The 22652-nt window shown below is 45.7% G+C and overlaps 1 protein-coding gene across 1 annotated transcript in view; it reads right to left on the minus strand.

Annotated features, from left to right (window-relative positions):
* The window catches only part of LOC147747989 (guanylyl cyclase C-like), a 679125-nt gene that overhangs the window by 93666 nt on the left and 562807 nt on the right, over window positions 1-22652 (minus strand). Inside the window, exon 22 of the mRNA XM_086957579.1 lies at window positions 18227-18419. Within this exon, the coding sequence (XP_086813705.1) occupies window positions 18227-18419 (193 nt within the window). The remainder of the gene's footprint in view (window positions 1-18226; window positions 18420-22652) is intronic.

Genomic DNA, 22652 nt, shown 5'->3' on the forward strand with positions numbered 1-22652 from the left:
CAGAGTCTCCCCCGGGTGGGTTAAAAATACCAGAAAAATGGGAGACCCAATTGGCTTCGCTAACCTGCGCTGACAGTTTGGGAAACTCTTCATTGGCAAGGAAAGGGCTATTAACCGTAGACCAAAACAGCCTACGGTCCCGTAGTACCGATGCTTGGTTCAGGGCATCCCAGGCAAGTTCCCTGAGTTCCTGCTTCCTACGTACAAGATTACTTTTATAGGTAAGCCTAAGTAATTTGACGGCCTCCCTATCTCTTGGGAGTTTTGTTAAGGCCAACTTGAGTTCCCGCAGGGATTGAGTACATAGGCTATCAAACCAGCCCACGTTTTGGTTCCTAATTCGGGCTTTAGTAATGATAAGGCACCTTTTTACAGCATCACCGAGTGCCACGAAATTAGTTATAATGCACCCGTTAGGGGCCTCGGGATTAAGGCAACTATAAATTTCAGCGAACCCCTCTTTAATAATTCTAGCTTGCAATTTTTCGGAGTTATCCAGATTCCACTTTATACGGAAACCATTCTGTCTACATGGGGTAACATCTTCTAATACCAAATATTCATTCTTAGCACTAGGCCCCCATGCAGAAATAAGCATGGTGATTGCTTGGTGATCACTACCTCCAAGATCAGTAACGACGGGAACCGTACAATGAGGAGTAAAATGCGTAGAAACCAGTAAGTGATCAATGGCAGAAGACGAGCTGGGTCCTACAAAAGTTGGAACAGGCTTACCATCCGCATCTAGGGCCGGGTAGTGGATCATAAGATCCAGGTTCAGCACGAGGGAATTAAAGGAGTCACCATGGGGAGTATGTACAAAATGCGCTCTGTTTTCCCCGTTGTCTCCATCAAATCCACAAATTCTAGTAAATGAATATGGGCAAGTACGGAGGTTAAAATCCCCAGCCCAAATGATGTCAATTGGTTTACTGACATCGTTTCGTAAGTTCCTCAAAATAGGACCCAGCTCCTCTGCCACCGAGGTATCTGAGGCATTAAACAGATTGTTATATTGGTTGACCACCACTAAAACATGGCCCTTAGGATGTTCTAGTATTAAAATTTGGGAGTGGTGTCCCACAGGGAGGTAGGAAATCAAACATAGTGGAAGTTTGACTGATGTAAAAATCACTAACCCCCCTTTAGCCCTACCCATACCTGTCCTTATTGCCTGGTTGTTATAAGACACAAACCCATCGAGTTCAATATCATCAGTTGCCCAGGTCTCTTGTAAGCATAAAATATTAAAGTCCGAGAGGATCTCATTCCACCCCAGAGAGGCCGATTGCCTGCTCCACCCTGCAACATTCCAGGTAACAAACTTCAGCCCAGGGGAACAAGTGGGGGGTTGAATAGGCACTGGTACCGTGGTAGTTAAAGCATTATTGACAGGAAGAGGGTCCAATAATACTGGATAAGCCACGGGGATAATCGGGGCAGTTTGGGACATTGCAAGATCTTGAATAGAAATAGGGCTACTGTCGGGCATTACCGTAGGCTCTTTATCAGAAGAAATAGTGGGGTCTACAGCAGTGGGCAGTCAATCAACACCATTAAGGCCACTCAGACAATTAAAACGATTATAATTATGAAAGGGTGTCAGAGGTGGTTGAAAAACAGGTTGGGCTGGATACCCACAAAATCTACCCCTCCGATCAACCCTTGTCCATTTGTCCTGAGCTTGATCACGATGCATTTGTACAGGGGGGAAGAAAAAAGATACAGGCAGGGTCCGGATGGTGGATTCAGATGATCTATTCGACCCCGAGCAGATGTAATGAACAGTCCTTGGGTCTCTAAAGCTCACCAAAATACAGTCCCCTACTATTGACTTCCTGGTCTTACCCAGCCAGGGTACCCTCCTTACCATCACAATTTCATTATTAAAATATGCAGGAAGAGGTCTATTCCAGTTCAACCATTTAATTACTTGATTTTTTAGTGAGAAAAAATTCTCACCTTCCCCCATCTCCAGGGGAGGATCCCCGGCCATAACTACCATAAGATCTTTAGCTTCGGGGGGAAGGTCGGGTCTCCGAACTCTAGGGGCAGGTTTCTCTGGTAAAGGGGGTGGAATACCGTCACCATTTACAGCCCCATTGGGATTTATAACAGGGGGAGTAATACCTGCTGGTAGTAGTGGGGGAATGATAGTTTTACTATGGCATGGAGGAACTGGTTTGGCCATGAGGGGTTGCAAAATAGGGGTGGCAGAGGTCACCACAGTTGGTCCTGAAATAGCTGGAGGAGGTTGTGAGGTGGGGGGTAGGGTGGGAGGGTGGGAGGGGACATAGTCTCAGGGGGTCTTCCAAGGGTATTGACCTGCGAATTCAAACTACTTAATGTAGCCTCAAGAATAGTTAGTCTGATCTCCACTCTCTTAATACTCTCGCTGATAGGCTGCAGCAGAGATCTGACTAAGAATTCTAGGTTCCCCTGGGGGACAACTGGGGGCAATAAAGTAGGCAGGCTATTTATAAGGAGAGGAGCAGTACCCGTAACTTCATTAGACTTACCGGGAACAGGAACAGACTTAGTAGGTTTTCCAAAATCGGAATGGGAAAGTTTGGATTTACCCTTACCTGCCCTCGACTTCCTTCTACGCTTATTAGGGGGAGGGCCGTGCAGCTCGGCCACTGTAACTAATTTGGGCTTAGCTTTCCTTGATTTAGAAATAAGGGTAGGTTGGGATATAAGATCAATAGCCGTACAACAGAGGCTAGGGGAAGGGGTAGGCATCGGTGCCTGATTGGGACTAACAGTACATTCCCTCAACAAAAGAGGGACTCCTTCCTGTGAAAGAGATTCCTCACTAACAATCAGCGATGAGCCACCGTCTAGAGTATCTACCAGGGGTCTACGTTTCAGATTTTCAATAGAGCGTCGGCGCTCAACCCTGCGTTCTGCAAGGGCAGTATCCAAATCTCCCTCTTCCTCCGCCAAAGAGCGTGGAAAATATGTATCCAGGGTTCTAATCTTGGACCCCCCCAGCTTCACTATAGATTTGTCCAGAGCTGGTGAAGGCATGATAGGTAAATGGAATGTCTTGGACAACAAGGGCTAAGTAGAAACCAGTACCGAAAAACAAATGAACAGGAGAGTATGCCCGGCCCGGCCTAATCTGGCCTATGAGGGCCTAAGAGGGTCCTCCCTTAGTCCGGGCTTTGTCCCGGGTGATGTCCCGCACAAGCGTCCCGCTGACGCGTATTGTCTTCAGGTCTTAAGCCGACTGAGGATAGAGGGGGCGAGTCACGGGAAGAGGCGGCAGGTGTGCTGGCTGGAACACGCACAGCCTGCTGGCCCTCGCAGTCCCGTCCTCTTAGGAAGCAGCTCCCCTCGTTAACTTCAATGCCCAGCGGGGCTCCTGGCACACTGATGCAATGCCCTACGGGGCTCCTGGCAGCAACAACAGAACAAAGGATCCAAGGGCTCCTCCACGAGCGGCTCCCGCGGAGCGGGGGCCGCGAGGAGTTTTCAGCAGTCAGGCAGGGGGCGGAGACACGGGAAGAGGCGGCAGGTGTGCTGGCTGGAACACGCACAGCCTGCTGGCCCTCGCAGTCCCGTCCTCTTAGGAAGCAGCTCCCCTCGTTAACTTCAATGCCCAGCGGGGCTCCTGGCACACTGATGCAATGCCCTACGGGGCTCCTGGCAGCAACAACAGAACAAAGGATCCAAGGGCTCCTCCACGAGCGGCTCCCGCGGAGCGGGGGCCGCGAGGAGTTTTCAGCAGTCAGGCAGGGGCGGAGACACGGGAAGAGGCGGCAGGTGTGCTGGCTGGAACACGCACAGCCTGCTGGCCCTCGCAGTCCCGTCCTCTTAGGAAGCAGCTCCCTTCGTTAACTTCAATGCCCAGCGGGGCTCCTGGCACACTGATGCAATGCCCTACGGGGCTCCTGGCAGCAACAACAGAACAAAGGATCCAAGGGCTCCTCCACGAGCGGCTCCCGCGGAGCGGGGGCCGCGAGGAGTTTTCAGCAGTCAGGCAGGGGGCGGAGACACGGGAAGAGGCGGCAGGTGTGCTGGCTGGAACACGCACAGCCTGCTGGCCCTCGCAGTCCCGTCCTCTTAGGAAGCAGCTCCCCTCGTTAACTTCAATGCCCAGCGGGGCTCCTGGCACACTGATGCAATGCCCTACGGGGCTCCTGGCAGCAACAACAGAACAAAGGATCCAAGGGCTCCTCCACGAGCGGCTCCCGCGGAGCGGGGGCCGCGAGGAGTTTTCAGCAGTCAGGCAGGGGGCGGAGACACGGGAAGAGGCGGCAGGTGTGCTGGCTGGAACACGCACAGCCTGCTGGCCCTCGCAGTCCCGTCCTCTTAGGAAGCAGCTCCCCTCGTTAACTTCAATGCCCAGCGGGGCTCCTGGCACACTGATGCAATGCCCTACGGGGCTCCTGGCAGCAACAACAGAACAAAGGATTCATCACCCTCCCTACCGAATACCCAGCGTGCCGGTGGGATAGAGGACCAATGTACTGAACATGTTAATATGTTACTTTGTGTTGCAGGCGGAGTCATAGGGCGATCCGGAGGCTGATTGGTACTAAGGGGTACCCTTTCAATGAGCACAGCAGGGGTGCTTTACGCCAAACCCCAGGAGTCTTTACGGCAGGAACCTAGATAGAAACGTCAGTGCCCCGCTAGTCCTTCTGGCGGTTGTAATCCTTAACAACCGGGAGCTTGCCTTTGCATCGCTCAGCACCTAAAAAGGCGTGAGTAAAGTCATTGGTGGTCCACAGTATTTAAGGGGGAAAATCCCCAGATAAATAGTAGCCCTGATTGGTTTGACCACGGTGCCGATTGACTCATCAGGGGGTTGGGCAGCTCAGGTTACTCCTTGGTGCCTGCCCTTGGATCGCCCGTAAGTTAACCCACCACGTTGGCATACTTCATGTTTGAAATAAACGTGCAGCAAACTGTTTCCAACAAATTTGAGAGGCGTGAATATTTATTGCAGTGTGTACTAAGTACCTTACTATGCTTCGGGGAGGGTTGCTGATATAGGCACTAACATACAGTGGTCTTTCTCTCTCAGTCTCGCCTGTCAAGAAAGTGTACAACGACAAAAACTGGCACCTCCTATTTACGGTGCTGCTGCCTATGCATTCAGTGATGGCGGACTGATAGGCAGGCAGACGCTCTCTCTGGCTGCCTTTTGTTTTCAGGTGCGCCCCTACATCAGTGGAGCTGAGAAGGAAAGCTATCTTGGGTCTGCATGTGCAGCATGAAAGCCTACATGTCTGTATGTGAGCATGCCTGCCAGTGCGCGTCTCTTCAAGTTCCTGTCTGTCTGTGTGTGTCAAGGAGAGTGCACAGGAGGGTCTGCCAGTGTCTCTGTGAATGTGAGTCTCTTAGTGCCCACACCCCCATGCACTCACCCCGCTTGTACAATACACAATTACAATTCCCACTCAAAAGGAAAGAAACTCAGGAGACATATTTGTGGGAAAGATCCGTCTCCCTGAAACCTTCATTTCTATACAAGAAGAATGGGATCTCTGGCTTTCAGAGGTCTCAGGCTGACACCTTCCAGCGGTGCCCCCTCACCTCGCTGTGCCCACCCTCTCACATTTGGATTTTCTTTATACATGTGCAGAGACTGTGAATCATGCAAGAATGTGGATCTTAAATTTGGAAAACGCTGCACGGGGCAATACAGGCTACAAGGTGTGAGAGTCAAATGGCGTCCCTATTGTATGTCATTGTGTGTTTCAGAATGCTTGGTTGCGGTAACACAGCGTGGGCTTTGGTATGTGACATAGTGGTTGGTTTTGCTAGAATGTATTAATACTAACGGGAACATATTTGGCAAACTTGAAATAGTGAAGGAGTAAAATAATAAGAAAAACAAAGAGGGGTCTCTGGTAGTGGTTTTGAAGTTTGCATGCAGCCCTTTGATGTAGCCTAGCGCCAGTCCCTTCTATATCGGAGTATCTTTTTGGTTCGGAAGACAAGTCACGACAGACAAGAGGCATTGTTGTGGTCAGGAGACCTTGTGATGGTCTGCCTAGGGATACGTCATGAGGCAGTGTAGGACAGTAGGGTCTGCTTCCTATGGTTACCCCCACTTTTTGCTGTGATTCATTGGTTTTTCGACTTTAGTATGGCTGTGGCCCTGCTAATCAGGCCCACAGCCTAGCTGTTCTCACTCTAAATTGATACCATGTACTTTAGGTGCATACCGGATTGGTTACTGGGTCACCCTTGTGAGCCCCTGTATATGGTACCTTAGGTACCCAGGGCAAAGGTGCACCTTAGGCCTACCGGGGGCTGCAGCATGTATTGTGCCACCCCTGGCACAATACATTCAAACTGACACCACAGGTCTGTACTTACAGCCTGGGTAAGGTGGTGTAATCACCCCTTACTTTGATATAGTATATCTATATCTACCTTATATATAGACACATTGTAACCTATACGTCACTCCTATGGAAGGCCTTGACAATCCTGGAAGCAGAGTGCTTGGTTTTGTGTGAGAGGGTGCCCTAGCATGAGCTGAGCCCCTCTGCAGCTTTCAGAACCATCTCCTTATAGCTGTTCTATGATGTAGCCATACCATATACTCTTAAGTGCATTATAATCCTCGCGGTTAATGCTAACTTTGGTTTGGCTTTACCACAACATGTCATGTAAGGTGTCAAACACTTTGGAATAATACCCCCACAAGTCTGATCTCCTGCTGCTGGACGGAACTCCGACAGGAGAGGCCTGGACCATAGGTTTCCTGCCCAGGGAGGTGCTAGTGATGGAGCAGATTTCATCTGCAGTCAGGCATTGTTTTATTTTTTGTGCTTCAGACAGACTGCATTTAAATTGCCACGCACCTTTTGGTGCAAGTTAAAACCATGGCACATGAAAAATATGAAAGTGAGGCCAATTCAGTCTGACATGCTTTTTCTGAATTAACATGTGTTTTTGCAATGTAGAGAAAAGTGGCCTTTTTAGCTTTGAAGATTAATAGAATATGTTTCTCTCTTCCCAGCTCATCCCATGCAATCTACATTCACTATTTCTGTCTAAAGAGACTTTGACTTGTTGCATATTTTAATAAATATTTTCAGTTAATAACACCTCTTTTTCTTTGTTGCACATTGCACATTTATTTTGCATTTTGTCATAAATAATAGAAAAGCTGCTTTACACTAGTAGCTTGGCTAGGAAAACATCTATAATGAGTATTAGTATGGAGTTTGGAAACATAATGTGCTGATTTACATGAAATTAACATTATCTTTGTGTTTATTTTATTTTTGGGGCCTACCATTAAATGGCTGCCTGTGAAACCATCAAAAGCTATGGCTTGCTTTGAATGAGAAGGGAGCATGCGCAGACCTTGGCAGCTTTCCTCATGACAAGAAGTGAAGAACACCTTGAACTGTACATTCTTGTGATTGTGCCAATGTACCAGTGTTAGTTAAAAGTATCCATCTGACGGCGCTTTGACAGGAAGGAAGGACACTATAGACACATTTTCCCTAGTAAATGTTGCAAATGTTTATAAATGTATTATTCATGTATGCTTCTTTTGTTAAAACTGTTTTTTTTAATGCGTCAGGAAAGTGCAAACTCATGCCATCATGATTGACCAATCAACGTACAGGTTTTCCTGAAAGTTGAAACATTTTGTGTATAAATACTACCTCTCCGGAGGAGGGGATGGCTTTTTCAGCTCAGCTGGCTTCTAGGCTCATTAGGGGGTGTGTGAGCTCTTGAAGAGAAGGAACAGATTAGGCCAGACAGCCTATGGGTTAGGTACGAGAACGTCCCGGGAGATTGCTGAAGGGGAGGTGCGTCCGAGGAGAGTCAGGGGGAGGTTTCTTGCTTCCACGTCATATCTTGGCACTTCAGGCCACATTCCTTTGAGGTCTGGTGAAGGAGGGGCTATCTCACTCCCTGCTTGCTCTTTAGACACAGACAGACAGAGAGTGCAGCTGATTAAATAGAATTAGATGCTAAACTTTAAGTTATGCTTTGACTAATTAATTAGGTCTGAAAATATTTTTTTTTGACTTATGCATTTATTTCTCTTAATGGGAGATTTTTGCAAACTATTTGATTTTTGATTAGCCTTGCAAGACTATATTTTTCTTAGAAACTCTTTAAGAATTTTGAATTACATTTTGCGCCACATTCCTATATGTAATGCTTATATGCAGACTGTAATATGTTCTGTATTAATGCTATTTTTCCTGTTTTCCAAATTCTGTAACCTGATTGATATTTTACTAATGAATAAAGGGTCAGAGAAAATTAACTTTTGACTAGAAAATAAAACCCTTTAAATACTCAACAACTCTCTTTATTGGCTTAAAAGAATAATTGCATTTTTGACTGTTCATCTTTATTTAAAGTCTCCTGAAGGTAATACATGGTGTGAAGGGCCCAACACCTTTTGAGCGGTAAATTAGAGGTAGCATGAGGGTTTTGCATTGAGAAACTACCAGAAGAAATTACCGCTCCATCACTAGCACCTCCCCAGACAGGCTTTAGTGTATTTGGGCAGGGAGGGTTGCATTCAGTGAATGCTTTCCAGACACTGCCTTGGGCACACAAGGTGCTCTATGCATTTCCCAGTTTAAACCGGTTGCTGGGGCGCTCAGCCCCAGCTCTGGCGTGAAACTGGACAAAGGGGAAGGGGTGTAACCACCCCCTCCCCAGGTCCACCCATAGGAGGGACCTTAGAGTTAGTCCAACCCTTGAACTTACTATAAGTATAGAAACCAAGGGGCAGATTTATGAGGCCCTTGCGCCATGTTTACGCCGCTGTTGCGTCACACAAGGCGGCGTAAACGTGGCGCATCCCTACGAGGCATTTACAACCTGACGCATCTATGGAGATGCGTCACGGTGTAAGGCCCTGCGCCACATGAAACCTGCGTCAGGTTTCATGTAGGCGTTCCGGTGCAGGGGGGGGCGTTCAGTCGCAGGAACGCCCCTAGAAAGTGACTCAGTGAAATCTACAAGATTCCACGTAGTCACTTTCTACGTCAATTCCTTACGCCTGCTTGAAGCAAGCGTAAGGGTGATGCACCATGCAACGTAGGGGTGGCCCCTGTGCATTGCAGGAGTCATGTCGCACTAGCGACATGACTCCAGCAATGCGCCGCCCGTACGCCGAAAGATGCGTCACGCATCTTCCCTGCCTTGCACCATGGTGCGCCGCATTGTAAATGCGGCGTACCATGGGTGGCGGAGCTGTGGCGCGCTGTGGCGCACATTAACTGGCGCATCCCTGGGGATGCGCCAGTTAACATAAATCTGCCCCCCAGTCCCTAGGACTTTGTATTACCCTGGATGAAACTCTGCAACATATATCCTGGACCTTCGACATTCCGTATCGACTGGAAGACGGAAGAAATCTCCCTTGTGGTCAAGGAGTGACCATCCTGTTCAAACAGGCACCAACTGCATCTTTGCCGGTCTGCATTTTCGAGGCTCCCACGGGATCCCGAAGAATCTGCGACACAGGACATGGACTTCCAGACATCTCTGACGCTGACCTGCGCTCCCAGCAAATCTGAGAACTGTGGCGGACACGAGAGATGTGGGTCCGGAACTCCTGGACATCCTGCATTTTGCAAGCTGCCCCTACTTCCTGAGGTATCCCGAAGTTGTGCATTGGGGTGCTTGAAGCCCCAGCCCGAGCACTTTTGCACCAAAGCACAGAGGCCCACACTCCACGAGTGTCCCGTGGGCCCACTTTGTGCATTTCAGCTCAACGTGTCTTCGTGGTTCCTAGTCCGTTGGCTAGTGTGCCCCCACGAAGACCAATGCTTGATTTACTTTGCTTTTCTGGTTGCTCCAGGCTTGCTCCAACTTCTCCCCAAAAGAGAAGTTCCTCAGACCTTGCTGGTCTGCACCAAAGCCAATCTCGACATCTTGCGTGGATTGCGTTTGCCAAAGCTTGTTGGGTCCAATCTGGATACCGACACCGCAGTCAACTAGATCCTTTGTGGGATAGCTTGAATCCAGCTCCTGGTCTCCGTCGACACCTCCTGGACCTCGTGGCTGAAGAGACAAGCTTCATCTTCTCACCTGAAATCACCCGACATCATCCTGGTCACTGGTTAGTGACCCAGACTCTGTCCCTTCTGCTTTCAGGTTCTTCACATCTCTGATCCACCCTTGGATCTACCCGGACACTTTTCCTCTGGTCGCCTGCAGCACTTCTTCGCAGCTCTCCATTGGAATCGACGACGAAACCTGGCATCAAAAGACACCTATGTACCCAGGCTTCCCTGGGTGAGGTAGCACAAGTACTTCAGTGCTCCCATGGGTCTTGACTCTCATAGTGTCCTAGTCTAAAAGGTTTCCATCGTAGTTCACCTAGAAGTGCCGTTAATCTTTAAAATTGTAACTTGTTTGTTCTCCATAGAAAGTCAATGGTAACCTGCGGCTGTGTTTAGACACTGAAGCCGTCTCCCGTGGGCCTCCTACATCCTAACCTTTGGTGGTTCTAGGCAGCTCCAGCGATTCCACAGGCCCTAGGCCTACTTTCTAACTCTCACATGGTTCTTATACCACTATTTTAGTATATGGTTTGTGAGGCCCCTAGGGCATAACGTATACTGTGCAACTTATCGTATGCTAATTAAGTTCCTTGTATTGTACTTTTACCTCTGACCTCATAAAGAGTGCAGAGGGGTTGTGTTTAGAATAAATACATATATATTTTTTTATATACCCTGTGTGGTGTCCTTTCATTTGATCATTCAAGAGATTATAATTGGTAAAACAACTTGCTTAACTAGTCTCCAAGTCTTAGCCTGAAGGTTGCTCCCCACAGCTACCACTAGGATAGCTTTCTATAAGGTTGACTTTATAACCTACCATCAATAATGGTCGTTTGGACTGGTGCACGGTGCCCACTAGAATAGTGGACATCATATACCAGGCCAACTTCTCACAGGCAGCATGGGCAATTCTGAAAGGGTGTCCGTTCCATCACCATTGCAGTATTCTATTGTGAGGAAAAACTGGAGAATGAGGGGTGTGAGGTTTCAACACAGCGGGATGTCAAATATGGTCTTTAGTGCTGCCGAACGTATTTTCACATCGGGAAGAGAAAGGTACCGGAGCTAGGTCAAATCTGACGCAGTGGGATCAAAAGGTAACTGAACAGGATAGACAAAAACATGTTCACGACATAACAAACTCCGAGTCAACTCGATGCATGTCCAAATCAGAGGCGGAAAAAAACAATCTAACATGAGATCAGTGTGCGTGCACAATGTACGCGAAGAGGAGGAGTCACACCACATCTCGTGACTCGAGATTTCTTCAACAACAAAATTGCAAATGTCAGAGCACAGCACTAGATGGCAAGAGTATACTAAGCATGTGTATCTACACACGCTATCAACAATATGCTTTCATGAATGTGAGGGTCCAGAAATATCAAGCCCTAGTGAATTCACTTTAGACATGAGTGTCTCGAGCGTTGAGAGGCAAGATGGCGGCAGCTTGACCCCTGTGAGAGTTCCTCCCCGGCTATGCAGCAACCTGGTTACAGAAGAAAGTCACAAAGCTAAGCATTTGAAACTGGAGGTTTCACCATAAATACTTGGATGGGATATCTAATGCCTTCGGATGAGCACAGCTTAAGGATCGCTGAACTGCTAACACGGACAGCAGAAGCTTTCCGCATAGGCGTACAACGAATCAAGTGCAGCACCTACCTCTGGCGTGCAAGGGCTCTGTCGATCCTCCTCACTACCTGAAGAATACCAGGTGGATTAGGCGAATCCGAGATGCCCCTCGAAGACAAAACAACTCGTAAATGACGGCGCCGTGGCAGGAGCGAAGGTGGTCTTGCCAGCTAGGAAGACGGCTGAACTGAAAGGCGGAGATGCTGCTACCACGCTCTCCCAGGCTGGGGTGGAAAATGACGGTAGGACGCCTAGTGGTGATCAGCGTCCTGTAGACCCGGCAACGAGGCCCAAACAACAGATGGTGCCTGGGATCTTCTCTTGACGGGGGAATTGCGGTATGCAGGCAAAATCCTCAACAAGAAACAAGACGACCAGCAAGGTCTTGGTAGGCGGTCTAGGCATAGAGATACTTACCCTCAGATAAGGTTAAAACACCCCTTAAAGCATCACGGGAGAAAGGGGTGTTAAACTCTCTCGTTTCAGAAGTAATTAACAAAAACAATGCTGGGTAACGAGGACCGTAATGATGATACTGAAATCGCGCCTACAAACCCTGTAAGCCTCAATGTAGGAACTCCTGATGGAGACAGATTTTTTTCCCTGATGGACGAATCTGAGCATACTAATGTGAGCGAACTAGAGGATACTGAACCCGAAGCCACGGGGGAGGATAGTAGCACCTCCCCTTCTAAACTGAATACTCAGAAGAGTAGAGAATTGATATTCTCTACTCTTAAACAGATGCAGGCAGAGGCCTGTCAAGACCATAAGAGGGCACAGCTAGCGAATGAAAAACTCTAACGGGCGATCGGTAAAGTGACAACATTTTGTTCCGAAATCTTAGGTTGGACTACTGCACTTGAGGAGCGTGTGGTGGGATTAGAGACCAAAGTAGAGGGCGCTGAGAGAAAAATTAAAGCAAATGACGCCAGAGTGGGTGATGCACTCTGGAAGCTAGAGGACTTCGAAAACAGGCAGCACAAGAACAACTTAAGACTTCTTGGCATAGAGGAAAATGCCGAAGGCAATGACATTCGGGGTTTTTTGCTTAGACTTCTCAAAGGTGCCTTTCCTGAGTTGGCGCAGTGGGACTGGGACACCGAGGTGCAGAGGGTACATTGGTTTCCACTGATGCTGAAAAAGAACAGGACAAGGTCAAATGGAAAACCTAGAGCTATCCTACTTTTTTCCGGAAACTTTCTCTTACGGCAGGCAATGTTCGAGAAAGCCCGTCCAGAAGCCAAGAGATCAGCTGAGGGACACTCTTTTTTTATACGACCAGATTTTTGTCATACAACAGTGGAAAGAAGATGGAGGCTTCGCCAGCTGATTGATCCTTTCCGGCAACTTGGCTGTGAAGTGTTTTTAATTAACCTGGCCCGATTTAAGATTATTTACAAAGGGAATTCCAGAGTATTCACATCTGAGATTCAGGCCAAGGAACATTTATATCCCAGGATTAAGCCTGCTAGAGGTTTTCTGTTTCTTTTTCTCTTGAGTACACTTTTTGTCGTTTTGTGAGGTTCTCCTGGTATTCTCTATATTTCTAGTAGGGGTAGGGGAGCAACTGGTGAGCACAGGAGGCATCGCAAGGGTCTGTGGACCTTTTTTGCGTTATGGAGAGGGTGGAGGTCGAGGTGGAGGGGGGAGGGGGGGAGAGGGGAGGGATCCAAAAGAAATCAAAGGAAAGGCTGCATGGTTTCTTTTTTTCTTTTTTTTTTGTTAGATCAGTTAGGGACATACCACAGGGTGTCAGGATTGCATTAAACATTTAATGGAGAAACTCAAAATTGCCTCTTTCAATATTTATCAATATATGTGGGCTAAATGAACTTGTTAAAAGACACAGAATTATTCAGGATATTATTTGCCCTCAAGAGACACGTATTGAAGCTTCTAGAAGGAAGGTCATGGAATTCGAAGGGTATCAATTGATGTCTTGGACTATGCGGATGTAAAGACTAAAGGGGTGGCAAAACTCGCCCGGAGGGGCCTGGCTAGTTTTTCACGGTGTACTATGGGAAGATTGGTAACTACACAATGCTCGGTAGACTATAGTTTGTTTACACTCTGCTCAGTCTACGGACCAGTGTTAGATGACCCAACACTGTTCGATTAACTGAATATCGAATTAGTGGGGTGGCATCTTCCTTTCATCATGTGCAGGGACTTTAATATAAATATGTGCTGTTCGGTTTCATATATCAAGGGCGGAAGCCTAAAGTATATAAATCTTTACTTCAATTAAGAGTTTTGCATGGGTTATCAGATATCTGGGCAAAACAAGATAGGAATGATCCGGGATATACGTATTTCTCCGCCCCTCACAATACTCATGTCAGATTAGACTATTTTTTTGTATCACAGGATCTGGCACATGGTAGTAAAATAACTAAATATCCCAGAGTCATGTCAGATCACAACCCTCTGGTTCTCGAAATTATTATTCGGAAAAAAACACAAGTACCTCGCTGGACATTCAATATGGCTTTGTTAAGTGATTGTGGCTATATACAACCTATGAAGAGGTGGATCGCTAGGTTCATAGATGAAAATTTGGGTAGTACTAATATACAAATTGTCTGGGACACCCTAAAGGCGGGTTTTAGGGGAGATACTTCTAAATATGGTTGGGAGATACAAAAGAAGGAGAGGAATAAACTAAATACATTGTATGAGGTACTAGAAACGGCTGAAGCCTATCTGATAAAGGTTCTCTCTGAAGGTGGTGACCCAGGGATCGCTCAAACAAGGATCTTAATTGCTAGCTCCGCAATCACCGAAATTTAATTTAAGAAATCAGCTGGTAGATATTTGGTCTGGCGGAGTAAGCTCTATGAGAGCAATGAAAGGGTGGGTCATATGCTTGCAGTCCGGTCCAGAGAAAAAGAGGTCCAAACCTGTATCACAGAAATGATAGATCTTGACACTGGCCCGGTTAACGACCCAGATGCTATTTTATCAGCATTTCAAAAATGTTATCAAAAATTATATACAGAGGATATTCGGGGGGTAAAGAATGAGATTGAGGAATATCTGAACGATATAAAACTGGAACAGCTCTACCTAGGGAGAAAGATATGTTAGAGCCACCAATCAAACTCGAGGAAGTGAGAGTGGTGATTGAGTCATTGCCATCCGGTATAGCAGTTGGGACTGACTTCATACCAGGGGAATTTTATTAAAAAATCAGGGCTCAACTAATGGCTATGATGTTTGAGATTTACTGTAGAGTCCAAGCTGCTGAGGTACCGCCTGAAACCTGGAATTCAGCTAACATCGTGGTATTTTTGAAAACAGGTAAACCTGTACATGAACTTGGGTCATACAGATCTATAACGTTGATTAATAGTGACACGAAAATATATGCAAAAAATTCTTGCAAATAGACTGGCATTGGTGATCAAGAAGTTAATTTCTCCTTACCAGCACGGATTTGTCCCTGGAAGGGAGACTATAGAATATATTCGCCAGACTATTGCCCTTTTTGATTATACTAAGGTGACAGGAGACCCTATGGGTTTGATACTGCTAGATGCAGAAAAGGCATTTGATAGGGTCTCCTGGCCCTTCTTGTGGGCAACTATGGCAAAAAGTGGCTTAGGAATGGGGTTTATCAAGGCTAATAAAAGTTTAGCTTTGATGGGTGTCTCCTCTGATATAATTAGGATCACACGGGGTATGAGACAAGGGTACCCCTGCTCTGCTTTACTGTTTGCCATTTATATTGATTCCTTAATTAAGAAAATTGTGGAGAGCCAAAGGTTTCAAGCCATCTGTGCCAGAGAAGGGGAAACCAAAATCTTACCTTATGCAGATGACTTAGCTATAATCAGGCCTACTCCTCGAGATGCCCTCTTGGAGTTAAATAATCTGACTAATCAATTCGGCAAGCTCTCAGGTTACCATCTTAATGAGAATAACACTCAAATTGTTATGAATGATAAAATCAATCTAGAGGATCCTCGAATAGTTCGGAGTGCTAGGTATTTAGGGGTAGAGATTAGTGCAAATGTGGAAGAAATTGTTGATATCAATCTGAAGCCCCTAATGCAGAAAACGAAGATGGATTCTAATAGAATAAATAATCTACATCTCACATTGGTTGGTAGGAGCAATGTAATTAAAATGCTATTCCTTCAAAAAATCCTGTATTGTTCAAGAGCTGTCCCAGTTGAAATAAGTAAATCTTGGTATTTAAATCTAAACCAACTGATTTTGTGCTTTCTGTGGGCTGGACAGCGTCCTCGCAAAGCTTTAAAATATATGACTTTACCTAGAGACGGGGGTGTGGTCAGTCCCTAATTTTCTAGTTTATTATTAGACAGCAGCTTTGAAACAAATGGCCGACCTGTTAAAAACAGACTATGGAGAGATAAGAGAAGTATCTATCTATGAGCTCATTTATGTGGTAGAAGCCAAGGAATGTCTCATGCGTCATATTGATTTTGCCTATTTCAAGAGGGTTGAATTTAAGGTCTTACTGGTTGCGTTTAAGGTTTGGACAGCAGTTAAAAGAAAAATGGAAGATTGGCAGAATCCATAGATATTCTCCTCTAGTCAACAATAGGTTACTCCCAGACATATTCCAGGACGGTTACTTTAAAATATGGATCGATAAAGGGGTACTGCACTTGGGGGATTTAATGTTAGACAAGGAAAGCCTCTCATTTTATATAATTAAAGCAAACATTTGGGATAGGTAACAACCACTTTTTTAAATATCTGCAGCTCAGGGATTTTTTGTTCAAAAAAGTGACTTGTTGCAGTAAAATTCCTTTACTAGATTTGGTTTGGGGGCACGACCATCAATGTCCACAATATATAAAATAATAAATAAGGAGATGGGGGATGATCTTCTCTAACATATGAACAGGTGGCAAGAAATGTTACTAGCTGGGAGAGTGTGAAGATTCCCTTGAGCTGAGCCAGACAGCTTTTATTTCAGCCAGCATTCAAGTGCAATGTTTTAAGACCTGGTGTAACATTTATATCACTCCAGCTCGGAATTATAGATGGGGTGGGACCTCAGGGATTCACTGCTCGCAGTGGGGAATGTTAGCCGCTGATAGCGTTCATATGTTTGCCACATGCCCAAGGCTTTCCCAACTGATAGCTGAAATTGGGCAAAGCCTCAATATTATGCTGGGACATTTGGTTGAGCTTACCACCCCAGGTTATACTATTGGGTATCAGCAATCAGTAAATGGATGAACTGAATCGGAGTCTGGTATTTATAGCAATGGCGGTGTTCAGGCTCTGCCTGGCTAGTGCCTGGCTTGATCAGGATCCTCCCTCAGTACACGGATGGTTAGGGAAACTATTATCAATATATAGGTGGGAGACTGCGGTATATAAAAGAAGAGGAAATAGAGCAAGGATCAGAGGCTTTGGAATCTGGGAGACTATAACTAGATGTATCAAGGCAGATGAAGACTTATTGAGCTCCGATTAGATAAGCAAGGTACTTAGCCCCGTGGCAATGTAAATCTAAACTCAAAGGCTAAGCAAAGTATATGCTACTTAATTTTATTGAATTTTGTTTCTTTAGGATCCGGGGGGTGGTGGGGGTGGGAGGAGCCGAGCGTAGGGTATAGGTTGTAAATGTAAATATGGGCATCGCTTATTTTTTGGTATCAGTATGATGTGCTATTTTTCTTCTGAATGATGTCTAAATAAAAAAAAAAGGACATGAGTGTCACAGATGCTGCACATTCACGTGTCTGAGGCTGGTTTGAATCTTTCTGTGGTACACACATGCTTGCTTGGATGTCAAGTTTGCGTGAGAAGAATGATAGTATGTGTTCAAAGCAGATTATGTTAAATTCAGTGGCACATGGTATAGACTATGTCATACTGATGTGGTTAGAAGAGATGTATTAAGGGGCAAATTATCCTGCTGATTGTTTGGCTGTATTTCCCCAAATTACTTGGAGGGGCTTGAGATCTCACAGGAAAAGATATGGTAGAAATGCAGTCCTCAGTAGTAGTGCCAGTAGAGCAGTAGGAGCAGCAGCGACAGTAGCAGTTTCATCAGTGTTCAATGCTAAGTTTATGTGTTCTTACTTTGTTTTACAATGTTCTTCAGTGCTTGATACAATACCCCTTAGTTCAGCGTACAAACAATTTTCTTGCAGATGTTCTATTTGAACCTTTCAGCAGTTCTTCCTCCCAAGCATGACTCGTGCTCAAGGAGAACTATTAATAGTACTGTGTAAAAAACATAAGGGAAGCTATTTCATCAACCTTTCTCAGCTCCTTCCTCTAGATGCTGCTACTACCCTTCTCGCTGTTTCTTTAGTTGTCATTGATTCCATGAATGGCCTGTCTTTAATATTAACAACACAGCTATTGCCGAAACCTTTGCATTCCAAACGTACATGCTGTCAGCTGCACCCTAGGCCAGATTTGTTGACTGGAATAGATGCATTCTACTTAGGTGTTGATTGGACATACACAATTCTACTTTCAATAGGTCAGATGGTTAATACCCACACATTGAGCTCTACATGCCTGAGATCCTATGTTGCAAATACCCTCTCATTGAACAATGCAGTGGAAGGTGCCAATACCTTGTAGACGTCATGGTGGTCAAGAATATAATCAAAGTTCTTGTAGATGCTGTTGAGCATGTCCACCACCTCCATGGGCATGCTGTACTTGCAGATTGTGGTGAAGCCCACAATGTCGCTGAAGTAAATGGTAACTTCCTCAAACAGCTCGGGTTCAACTCGCCCTGTCTCCTTCAGGGACTTCACCACTGGCCTTCAAAACGTAAACACAGAAACGCACATCAGATAAGGTGAAGAGATATATGCAATATTTAATATTAACCTCTAGCAGAAATGATGGGCGATATACATTGCAGCTTATACTTAAATGTAGGTGGCAATATAAAATGCAGGTTAATTACCTCTAGGTGAGGTGAGGTGGGGCGTAAGAAACAATGCAACTTGTCAACCTACATATATAGTAAGGCGGAATGAACAATGGAGTTTACAAACCTCTGGACAAAGTGAAGTGCAATTTACAATGCAGTCTCTTAACATATAGGTAAACTCGTGTACAATACAGAATGAGCTATATTAACCTACAGGATAGACGAGGTGTGAAATATAGTGGTGCTGACACACCACTAGATAAGGTGAGAAGCAATATACAATTAAGATTAAATATGTCACATATATATATCTAACAGCCTTTTAATCCCTAGTTAATTTGAGGAGTGAAATCTAATGCAATTTATTATCCCCTAGAAAAAGAGAGGTGCAATATAGCATACAGTTCACTATCTCCTAAATACTGTGTACTAAATGAAATAGCTTATAGTCCCGGCTAATGTGGGCACAATATACAATGCAATTGATTAACTCCACTATATTATGTGGGGTGCAATAAACAATTCAGTTTATTCACACGGAGATAATGTGGAGTGCATGTACAATGCAGTTTATGAAGCCCTAGAAAAAGGTCAAATGTATTCTAAACTTTTTTGATCCAACCCTGATGCGAAGTTAGGTGTCATCTACAGAGAAGTCTAGCAGCCCTAGGTAAGTTTAGTTGTACTTCACAATGCAGTGTAGCACCGCTCACATAGAGTGAGATGTGATACACAAAGGAGCTTAACTACAATTTGCTTGATTGAGATGCATCCTTAGATGAGATAAGGTGTATAAATAAATAAATATACTATGTAGTTTATCCCACCTAAGATAGAATGCAGAACAATGCACCATAAGCATTTCCTATTTTAGACAAGATACAGTGCTGTATACAATGTGGAAATACCACCTTTAGATGGTGTTATATGCAATAATCGATGCTATCTTAACAAACCTTAGAAAGAGTAAGTGTCAATATATATATGAGACTGTTCAGCAGTCCTTAGATAGAGTGAGGTACAATACACAAAGAAGCTCAGCCACCATTAGATAGCATGAGGTGCAATATTCAATGCATTTCAATCACCCTTACGCAGTGAAACGTTCAATAACAAATCAAAATAATAGCCCTTAGATGGAGCGAAGGCCAATATACATTTCAAATTAACTGCCATTAGATTGTCTGAGTGTACTGAAAGCAGGAGCTTAAACATCCTTAATTGGTGGTGAAGTGCAATGTACACTGCAGTTTATGCTCACTTAGATGGGCAGTATAAAGTACAGTATGTTGTGTGAGTTGCAATATATAATGCATATTAACTATCCTTAGAAGGGGTGAGATGCAATACATAATGTTAGATGGAATTAGGTGCAACATACAATGCAGCTTTATGCAGTTATTTGATAGCATGAGGGGTAACAGATGAACAAGTTAGATACATTTGGTAACGCCTTATCTAGCCACAGATTCTATCTGGCCACAGATTCCTTACCTTAGATGATCCCCAGGTATGAGATATGGATCTGGGATTTTGTCGGGAGAGGTACCTCTGAGCACCGGTGGGTGGCGTACTTCAATTCCACGTGGCCTCATCCGCGACAGAAGTGATGTACACCACCCCAGCACACTGACATAAGTTCCTTTTTGCGACTTTCTATGCTAGGAGCGCGGAGCCACGAAGAACACTGACCACTGGGACCACCAGGGCCCTAAAAGGGGAAATACTGTGTCCTTAGAGATCCGTTCACAGTGCAGGGATGATGGGTGGTTGAGAAAGGAATCTTCGGCTAGCTAGAGCCTACCTGATAAGGCGTTACCAAAGGTAAGAACCTTGTTCAAATGACAGAGACTTCTAGCTGCAAATTCCTTACCTTAGAATAGATACCTAAGCAATACCCCCCCGGAGGTGGGTCTGTGGAATGAATTCACACTAGAAAGTCTTGCAGTCCCGAATGGACAAAGTGCACATTCCAATGGACTCGACTGTCCCGGCAGCAGTGCTTTGTGAATGTGTGCAGCAAGCTCATGTTGCTACCTTGCAGATGTCCAGGACTAGAACTCTGCATGCCTATGTAGTTGTTGCGGCCTTAGCTCCGGTGGAATGAGTACGCACACCCTCAGGGGGTTGCCATTTGGCCAATGCGTAGCAGATTTTAATGCAGAGCACAATCCATCGGAAGATGGTCCATTTCTGCACAGCCTTCCCCTTCTTGGCTCCGACATATCCCATGAAGAGTTTGCCGTCCACCTGGAACTCTTTACTGCTATCAAGGTAGAATGACAACGTTCTTTGTGGGTCCAGTCAATGGAGTTACTCCTCTTCCTTACAGAAATTTGGCAGAGTATTAAAGGTAGGCAGGGTAATGGCCTGACCTAAATGAAAGGGAGTGACAACTTTCAGCATAAAGGTAACTCTGACGTGAAGAACCAGCTTGTCTGGAAAGATGGTTAGGTATGGAGGGTTAGATGGCAAAGCCTGGAGCTCACTGACCTTCCTGGCTGATGTTATCACCAGTAGGAAGGCAGTATTAATGGTAAGGAGCCTGAGAGGACAGTTATGTAGCATTTAAAAGGGAGCGCACATCAGAAATGTAACTACGAAAGGAGGTCCCAATCAGCCATGATAAAGGGTGAAGGTGGAAACATATGTTGGAGACCTTTCAAAAAACTGTTTACAAAAGGGAATTTGAAGAAGGATAGCTGATCTGGCAACCGCAGAAAGGCTGAGATGGCAGAAAGATGGCCCTTTAAGGCACCCAAAGCAGAGCCCTGCTAGGTAAGAGAAAAAATAAACAGAAGTATCTGAAAAAGGGTAGCAGAAAGGGGATCAAAATGCTTTTCTGCACACCTTGCCACAAACTTGCCCCAGCGGCAGGAGTATACCATCTTGGTTGAAGGATGCCTGGCTACCGAAATAACAGTGTAGACTTTGGGGTGGGGTGGGAAGGTCAAAAGCTGTCAGCTGTCACCGCTCAGAAGATCCTCCTGAAGAGGTAGTCTGATCGTAGGACCGATGGCCATGCTTAACAGCTCGGAATACCAAACTCTCTGAGCCCAGTCCAGAGCCAAAAGTATAACGGGCCTGGTCGTTCCTGATCTTCTTGAGAACTCCGGGCAGAAGTGGTATTTTCTCCACTCATGATGAAAAGCATCTACGAGCGAAAGCCGTCTTAGATTCCAGCACGCAGAAGTGCTGACATTGTGTGTTCTTGGTGGTGGCAAACAGAGCTAGACAAAGTTCTCCCCACTGCTGAAATAAACTTTGCACCACCTCTGGATAGATACACCATTCGTAATCCGCTAGGCATCTTTGCTGAGTTTGTCCGCCTGGCGTTCAGACAGTCCGCCAGGTGTTGAACCACCTGGGATATGCCTGATGTGCCAGCCATACCCAGAGGCACAGGGCACTGTGACAAAGGGTCCACAGCCCCACCCCGCCCTGTTTGTTGCAGTACCACATGGCGTGGTGTTGTCCTTGAATACCTGCTCTGACCTTCCCTTAATGGAGGGTACAAAGGCTTTCAATGATAGCCAGATCACCCGGAGCTCCAGTCAGTTGATGTGGAGTCCGGATTCTGCCGGAAACCAGAGGCCTCTGATCTCCACCTCTCCCAGATGGTGCCCCATCCCAGGAGTGACACATCTGTCACCACTGTCAGATCTTGTTGGGGGAAAGGAGAGCGGTCTGTCACTAACTCAGTCACGGTTCGTTAACCATCACTGCATATCTTTTTCAGTTCACTCCGAGATCTGGACCACATTAGAAAGATTTCCCTGATGCCGTGCCCACTGGAACTTCAGGTCCTACTGCAGAGTTCGCATATACCAGTGGGCATGTGTCACAAGTAGGAGGCCCTGAGTCCTAGCAGCCTCAGAGTCAGTCTCACCAAAACCCAGGATAGAGGCTGAAACATCTGTATCGTAGCCTGAATATCCTGGACTCACCATTTGGGAGGATAGGCCCAAACCTGCACCGTGTTCAGAACAGCTCAGATGAAAGGGATTATCTAAGTGGGAGTCGGACGTGACTTCGGCAAGTTTGTTTTTTAAAGCTTAATTTATCATTTTCATAAATATACAGTAATACAGAGAAGGTCCATACGGCACTAGATAGGT

The sequence above is a fragment of the Lissotriton vulgaris genome, chromosome 1_1, assembly GCF_964263255.1.
Source record: "Lissotriton vulgaris chromosome 1_1, aLisVul1.2, whole genome shotgun sequence".
Taxonomy (NCBI): domain Eukaryota; kingdom Metazoa; phylum Chordata; class Amphibia; order Caudata; family Salamandridae; genus Lissotriton; species Lissotriton vulgaris.